We start from the raw sequence: 8,548 nt of genomic DNA, 5'->3' as shown, positions 1-8,548 counted from the left end.
AAGGCGGAGTCTAGGGAGAGGCCAGCCTGCCATCAAAGGAACAACATGCCAGCAGACCGGTAAAGCCATGGAGCACATGGTAATACATAGATTAATAGTTATGGGTTGAGTTAAACTACAAGAGCTAGATAGCAAGAGGCCCTTCATAGGCCATACAGTTTAAAATAATATAATCCTCTGTGTGTTTACTTGGGTTTGAGCAGCTGCGGGATTGCAGGTGGGAGAGATTTGTCTGACCACTGGACTGGGCAGGACTGGAGAAAACTTTCGACCATAAGAAGTGAACTATTAAGCTTTGGGTGACTTTTTTCATTTTTTTTTTTTTTTTTTTTTTAAATTTGGAAGACACCAAGAGAAGATTCTGTCCTCAGACCATCTGTAGTGGATTAAATGACATGGGCACCTGGAAGGTACAGTTTGCAGCTCAGTGAACAGTTATCTGTCACTAAATTGGCCTTTGGCCTCGTTCATTCTATTAAAAGCCCCATCAAACTCAGTCATGAACTGGGTGCTTGTTTGGGGCTGTTGCATCTGGTAGTTCTGCAGAAAATCTTCCATTTGCCAGGCACCTAGAAAGAAAGACAGACCCCAGAGAGAGAGAGTAAGGGATAACCACAGACTTGAGATGGCCTGACAGGAAGAGGTCAGTTCTGAGGGGACACAGTTACCCTTGGTCACTGAGCTAGGGAGTACATACTGCATGGGGAATCTTCTGGGCCCTAGCTTTAGGAGGGTCTGGATGTTTGTAGAGCCCCTCACACATGACAGAAATAGAGGCCTGTTTGCTAGAGGGTGATAATAACATGGCTCAGTGAGTTAAAGCCACCTTGGGTTTCCTTCCCCTGGGCCTTTTATTTAATATTTCTGCCTTCTCACCCCAAGTAGAGAGTATCATCAGATGGATGTTGATCTTCCCACCCCCTCTTCTTGAGTGTCTTCTGACTTCTGACATGACAGAGGTGTGGATACTTCTCATCAAACCTGCTCAACCCGGCTGTTGGGGCCAAGATTGCTGTTCTTATAGTATTTTTCCCCCCCAGAGCTCCAAGCACCCCACAAAACACGGCTCCTCCTTGAGGTGCAGGGAGAAGGGTTACACTTAGATCCTTGGCAGGGTTCAAATGTGGGAGACAAGTCCCTTGCCTGGGGACATGTCAGTGCCTGGGCCAGAGGGGTGACTTCTCTGAGGGAGTCAGCCCAACAAGATGTACCTTCTGTGGGTAAAGGGGCCTTGTGGCAGGGAACTACAGCTCCAGGCTCTGGAGAAAGTCAAGAGAAATGGTTGGAGGTATGTTCCCATGTTTCTTTCCCAAATCCTGAGCTTCAAGCACCCTGGCTAGGGGGGTTGCCAGGAGAGTTCAGGAAGCACTGGGAGGTTTGGATTTCAGATAACAGGTAATTTGCCATATATCTTCCCCACCTACTTCATGGAGTATACTTACGCTAATTTTTAATCTTTTCCTCTTTATTTGGATAACTGTAATTCACATGTGTCCTATAGTGTTTTATTCTTTTAGGGGGGAGGCTAACTCTAGAAATCTTTCTTGGGTAGGAGAACACCCGAAGAAGGCCTCACCCAGAGCACAGGTAGGCGGTGGCCAATATGCTAGGATTTGTGGACACCAGCTGTCACTGGGATCCAAAGGGAAGAGCATCCACATGAGGTTGGCAGTCTGGAAGTCCCTGGAGAGCACAGACCACTGGTACTCTCCAGTTATACCCACAGCCACTTTTACAACAAGAGTGAGATCAAGTCCACCCATGTTTTTTTCTCAACTTACCTTCCCCTCCCAACCCCCCCCCCCCCACACACACACACCAGGTAAGGTTTATGTTTCAGAGATCTTCCAAAGGACCGGACCATTTTGGTAATGCCAACTCCCAAAAGCTAGAATGGTGCTCATGCAGACAGTAATGATGTGGTATTTGCTAGGAGCCAGGTGTTATCACAGGAGCATTCTGTACATTATTTCACGTCACTTCTAATATGGAGGACTGTGATTGTTCCGGCTCACAGATGGGATTCGGTGGGGGAGCGGGCAGGGTAGGATGGCATGCCAGGACAGGGATACAAAGCCTTTCGAGGTTCCTTCAACCCTACTCAGTAACTGCACATTTGACTCAGCCTCAAGAGCTACAGGGTTAGAGCTTATGAAACTGTCTTGGGAAGGCGGCTGAGACGCCCTGTAGATAGGTTCTGACCACACTGGGCAAATCCATGGTGTGGCTTTGTGTCATTGTTCTTTTGTGTACATTGTGCCTGGTGAGAACCCCTGGATTCCCAGGGGGCCAGGCTGGCTGGAAAGAAATTTTGGTTATCTGACCCTTGGAAAGCACATGCAGATGTGTCTCTGTATATATGTGCATGCATGCCTCCCCCACTACCTCTCTCTCTCTCTGTGTGTGTGTGTGTGTGTGTATGTGTGTGTGTGTGTGTGTGCCAGAGAAGAGATCTTGGGTGAAGTAGTGTGTGACAGGTATGAGGGGACAAGGTAGCTTTCTCCTTTCCTCACTGAGTATGACAGGAAGGAGCCTGGGTGGCAATGAGGGAATTGAAACCCATCACGAGATCAGAGTAAGCTGGTGGAAAGAAATCCCCTATGTCCCGAGAGAGGCCTGGCTCCCCTCACATAGAGCTGGCCAAACCCTATCTTTTATGTGAGCTCAGAGTGTCCTGAGGCACTTAGGCTCTTTCTAGCCATATTTCCAACAACCTTTTAGTTCTCAGCAATTCGGGCAGCAGCTCCACAAAGCCAGGACCTGGGCTAGTCTCCTGCTGGCTCTTCCTTTGTCTCAGCAGGGGCTCCTTACACACACACCCCCACTTGTTTCCTGCCACAGAGGGCAGGAGGAACTGACCCAGAGCAAGTTCTAGAAGGAAGAGGGGTGAGTCAGGCCCTCGGGGGGCATGTGGGGAGAAATGGAGAGCTGTGGCTTCCGTGGTCACTGCTCAGAGGAAAGCCCCTTCCTGTATGGCTCTGCTCTGTCTCCAAGCTGCAGGAAGAGGGCGGGACCACTACCCTGGTAGCCGTCAGGGTTCTTCTTGGCACAAGGCAGGGTGGTGAGCACACCGTCAGAGGCTTCGAGGGGGAGGCAGCCTCTGGTGTTTATATCCTGAGCTGCCTGGAGGGAGCCACACAGGGGCTGGCACTCCTGCGGCAGAGCCACACAGATTGTATGCAGTTTGGTCCCTGTGCCACCCCGGGGGCACTCCTTTCATCTTACAGAAGCAGTTGGAGTAGCTTTGCTAAGAGGCCACTGCTTCTGCCAAGAGCTGGTGGAGAAGAGGTTGGCCAAGGTGCTGATAATGTTGACTTGGCTGTGGAAGGGGGCGAGGGGAGCATGAGGAACAGATCTGAAGCCTGGAGGAATTTGAACCACACTATATGCCAAGCCTTACACTAGGCACCAAGGTTATGAGAGATGAAGGATCCCCTCTTCAGCATCCAGGAGAGGAGGGGCCACTCCTCTGAGTTTTGCTCCCAGGGAATGCCACGGCTAGTGGGTTTGGAACGGCCTTGGGGGTAGATGTTGATGGTTATTTTCTCCCTTTTAGGTCCTGAGTCCCTGGGGCTGGCTTTTGTGATTTGCAAGGGGCAGCTGTGTGTGCCTATCATTTGCAGGCGGGGGGGGGGGGGGGGGGGGGGGGGGGGGGAGAGGTGAGACTGTTCATCTCCCAGAGTTGGTCCACTCTGAGTTGAACGAATCTCTGTGCTCGTCCCATTTATGGGACCCTGGCAGAGCCTCCCTGGGCCTCTCTCAGGCATCGGTGGTGGGAGCTGCTTTATCGAGTTACCTAGTTTCACTTTCTGACCTCAGTGAATTTCTAATATTACCTAATTAACACTGGATGAAAAACTACCCAGTCTTGGTCAGGGAGGCCTTTGACTAGTAGCACAGCTTTGTAGCTGGCTCCTGACTGATGCTCACAGTCCCTTCAGCAAGCCCACTTTCAGATTCCCAAACATCATATAGGTCAGGGATGCCCAGCCCTGCTTTGCTGAAAGACAGTTTTTAGCCGACTTTCCATTTGGTCCTTTCAGCGTAGGGAATGTAGGGTCAGGAGGCTGAGGGAGGCAGCTCCCACTCAGGTAAGGTAAGGAACCAAAGACCAGGTTCTCAGCTATCGACTTTCACCTCCTACCCCAGGCAGTCCATCCAGGGACCTAGGTACCCAGCTCTTAGCTGCCTGAGCCCCGAGGCAAGTGACTTGTATCTAACCAAGGTGTCTAGCCTCTTCCCTGGCCTTGGCCTTGCTCTGCTCTCCCTTTTGGGAGAGCAGGGGATGGCGGCACTGAGGAACACAGCACACATTCAAGTCCAACCTAATAACTACCCCACGGAGAGCCCGGCTCAGGTCTGTAATTTGTTCGGCTCGCCAGGGCTGGATGCAGCGATGGAAGCACTGATGCCTTCCGCCGAGATTAATGATGTCCTGGCAGTGGTAGGCGGGAGGCCCGAGCCTTCTATTTTTTTGTGCCATTAAATGACATCCAGAGACTTTCACTCAGGAGCTGAAAAGCCCTCGTTCCATCACATCCAATTACTTCTGGAGAAGTATTTGCTGAGTGGCTGATCCCGCTGGCTCGAGAGGCTTTGGGATAGAGGGACCACTGGGGCTTGGGACTTTGGTCCATATGGGCAGGAGGGAGGCTCTACCCTCTGTAGAAGAGAACCCAGGAGAGCTGGAGAATGAGGGGATTCCTCATTGTTCAGTCAGAGGGCACTGGGGCCTCCTTCCACCTTGTAGCCAAGGGCCATGATGGGGAAGGAGGAAAGATGAAGGAACACAGTGGGCCAGGTTAGTTCCCACCAGTTCCTGTATTTGGTGGTAGCAATGGCTGGCTGCAGGAATTTGGGAGTTATCTGTGGGTTCTCCATGATCTGTGTGTCCTCTTTTGCTTTGAATGGTCGATGTTTTGCCTTGCTGGTGTACATATCTCCAAAAGATCTACCTTTTAGCCTACAGAAATTTCAGGGAGTTCCTGGACAGGGGGGCTGACTGTGTGCTGCCTCGATGTTCCCAGCTGGGTGCCTGCCAGGGACCCAGAGGTACCAAGCTTTTGCCAGGTGGGTGGGGCCCTATGAAGGCAAAAGAGAGCTGTCTGCCACACAGGCCACAGTGGGATGCGATCAGGGGCTAGGCCCTGGGGGATTCTGGGGCTAGGCCAGGTGAACCACTGTGGGAGGTCACGGTGGTGGTGGTGGGGTGGGTTGGGTTGAGCTGTTTTGCGGTGGGTCCTGTATGTGTGTGTTTGTGTCTGTCTGTGTGTATGTGCTGGAGGGCAGTCGGATGAGGGTGGGGCTCTTCTCCAACTATGACCTCCTTTTTTTTCTTGGGCCTCTTCCCTTCACACTCCCCAGCTTCCTCCGAGCTTTAGCTTTTGCCTACAGGCTTATGGGGTCCCTCCTAGCCTTGATCCGGAATGTCACCACTGCCTTTGCTTTGGGACTCTGTTGCCTTCATGCCTGTGGCCCCACAATGGTCCTGTCTCACTCACCCAGATTGCTCTGCAGGTGTTCAGATCCAGAAGCAAGACTTCGAAGCCATTGTATGGCAGGCCCATGCCTGCTCCTCCTTGTTGACCCTGGAATCCAGATGTCTGTGTGCTGGGGAGCACTTTATAGCTGTCTACCTTCAAACCTTAACCATTCCTATTTGCCATTTTCACCCCATTTTGCAACAAGCGAGCTTTCCCTCTGAAGGTCCCTGGGGTGGTGACTCTCACAGTGGCCCCATCCTGGACTTGTGGCCTTTGAGTGGTTTCTGGAGCACGTAGTGGCATGGTGTCTGTCCTAGCATAGAGCGTAGATCACAAAACCCACAGATACTCCACAGATCCCAGCCAGGTGTTGCTACTAGCAAATGACCGCCAAGTCCTTCCTCTACTCTCTTTGATGTCCCCCCACACAAGAGGAGCATGAGGCTGGCTTGTGACAACAGAGGGCCGGTGGCTTAGATGCAGCATAGTGCAGATTGTAGCTCTTTAGGAGTCTGAGGCTTAGTCAAAGGCAGGAAGGTGCCATTGCGTAAGATGACCACCTTCAGGCTCAGGACAAGACGCAGTTGCTTCCTGCCTGTCCCTGCACCAGAGAGCCCTGCAATCTGGTGGTGTGGGGAGAAAGCAGCGTTGAGTGTGTTGGTGCCAGTTCAAGAGCCATCTGCCAGGAGAAGGTTGGCCTGCTGCTACCTATGGATCCTTTGTTTATCAGGGACTTCAATTTTCCTCGGTCATTCAGGGAATGACAGTCACCGCCCTGCCTCCTGACATGACGGGGCGAAGGCAAATGTCACGGAGTACTGGGCAGCTGGCAGAGAGGCAGCCCTGCTGGCCTGGGGTTGGACAGGGAGGGCGTGGATGTAGAGGCTGTGATCTGAAGGCATGGGTACTCATAGAGGCGGCTGCCTCTTCAGGTGTTGAAGGATGTTGACATGGTGTGTATGTGAACGTGGGGGTGTGAGAACGTGCAGATCTGTGTGTGAATGGCTTGCAAATGTGTGTCTGTGGGTGTAACATCACACACACACACACACACACACACACACACACACACACACACGGTGACTGAGAGGCCACAGTAGGCTTGGCGGAAGTGACAGATGATTGATTGAAGGAAGGACCTCTTCTCGCAAGGAATCTCTAGTGTCGTGATGGAAGCAGGGTGGACATGAGAAGAGCAGTATTTACTAACATGAGGAGACCCCGGTAGATGCCTGAGCACAACAGAACACCAGGAGAGCTGACACAGTGAAGGGGACACTACCAGGAGAGTGGGAGCAAGGCTGAGCTGAGAGGGGACAGCACACTGAAGAACAGTCCAGACTGGGGGAAGGGAACTGTCGGCAGACAGGGATGGGTGAACCAGTTGTTCTGGCCACATGTGAGGCTCCTAGAATCTGTGTATTGTTGTCAGGGGTGGGGGGGTGGGGTGGGGTGGCGCTGCTATGGGATCATAGAACATAGAAATGGAAATACCAAGGCCAAGGCTGCTGCTAGGAAAGACGTGTAGGGAAACCGTGGGGAATCAAAGATGAGCTGGGGCCATGTTTAGAGTACACGTGCACATGTGTGTATGTAGGTAGGACAGGAGCAGGACACCGGGAAGCAGAGAGTGAAAGTCCAGGTCATCCTAGGCCAGAGTTGCCTCTAGCACCACATCTGGGCAAAGCATGGCCTTTAGGATGATGTCAGTAAAATATGACCCGCCCTTGTCAGAGGTAGTGGCTTCAGGGTCCCCAATGGTACTTGGTAAGTTTGGATACTTTCTCCAAAGTGTTCTGTGTGCTCCAGTTCTCAGGCTACACCAGGGTGACACACACACCCAAGGGAACAGAGACTAGCAGTTCTATTTTGTCCCGTGCACTGGGCACGATGTTGTGCGCAACTTATCATGAGGCATTGTCCTGGGAGTGCCGAGGGCATTGGGCAGTCATGACAAGACAGGATGGGCTGTGGCGTAGGAGTGGCATCATGGCACCATAGGACTTCCTCACTAGATCAGGGCAGCAGCTTAAACCCCTCTCGGTCATCCCTGTGGGAAACCCCACTTAGAAATGTCTCGAGTTGGCCCCTTCAGTCAAGTCTTGTCAACTCTCTCATTTGTGTGGCAGAACACAGGAAAGACGAACACAAGACATCAGTTCCAGGCCCTTCCACTGTAGACTAATCCGCTCCATTTTGATGAGATAGGAATCGAGGGGTAGGGGTGTGAGGTACAAGGTCACATGATGATTGAGAGAGCTTGAATGCCAAGATGTCCTTATTCTCTGAGTACATGTATCTGTCCTTAGTCACCGGACAGAGCAGACTCCTCAGGAGGGTTTCACCCTCTTCGCTTTGAACAATGCCACCTGCCACTTGTTACCAGTCATGGTAGGTTCAGTGGCAATTCATTGCCACAGTCAGCCTGTCACCTACAAATGAGTCCCAAAGAGGACAAGGCCCTGAATAGGAACAGAACACAACTGGCTATACAGTTGTTTATTTATTCATTCTTTTTTAAGTGAACTGTACCCTGCGTCACACTGGGAACCTTTAGGTTACTTTAGTTTCAAAACTGCTTTGCAAACATTTACAATTGTCTAGCGAATTGGCTCAGCCAGCTTTCTTCTTTGATGTCCCTTTGCCTGACTCCTATAGCTTCTTCACCTCTCCCCTTCGGCCTCCAGACGCTGTCCCTGCCTATTCACCCTGGGGGCCACAGCATCTGGTTCTAGCATGGCTACATCTCTCATAGCGCTAGTCCTATGGGCCGAAAACGAGAACCGGGCAAGCCCCGGGGCCTGCGTCACTTGGCAGGGCCCTGTGCCCTGACCTGAGTGTTGGTCTCGCCTAGGGCTCTGTGAGTTCCGAAGCACTGTCGGATAGGGCAGCGTGCACCAGGCTCTCAACACTCTTGAGTTATGCCAGGACCGCTACAGCCGCTGCTGTGGCAATCGCCCTGGGTCCATCTCTCCTGACCTCTCACTGTCTCACATCGGCACTCCTCTGGTGGCCTCCTTCACAGTTCTGATAATTCAGATTGCTTGTTTCCTGAGAGCCACTTT

General features: G+C 51.9%; 1 protein-coding gene across 1 annotated transcript in view; it reads right to left on the bottom strand.

The window, feature by feature from the left end:
- Positions 1–435: 435 nt before the first annotated feature.
- Pebp4 (phosphatidylethanolamine binding protein 4) overlaps positions 436–8,548 on the bottom strand; it is a 214,911-nt gene continuing 206,798 nt past the window's right edge. The window contains exons 8-11 of the mRNA XM_036198524.1: positions 8,151–8,246; positions 3,226–3,319; positions 3,021–3,123; positions 436–569 (exon numbers count right to left, since the gene is read on the bottom strand). Coding sequence (XP_036054417.1) covers positions 436–569; positions 3,021–3,123; positions 3,226–3,319; positions 8,151–8,246 — 427 coding nt within the window. The remainder of the gene's footprint in view (positions 570–3,020; positions 3,124–3,225; positions 3,320–8,150; positions 8,247–8,548) is intronic.

The sequence above is a fragment of the Onychomys torridus genome, chromosome 9, assembly GCF_903995425.1.
Source record: "Onychomys torridus chromosome 9, mOncTor1.1, whole genome shotgun sequence".
In the NCBI taxonomy this organism is placed as follows: Eukaryota; Metazoa; Chordata; class Mammalia; order Rodentia; family Cricetidae; genus Onychomys; species Onychomys torridus.
Note: the sequence above shows the minus strand (reverse complement) of the source record. Positions and strands in the feature narration are given on the sequence as shown.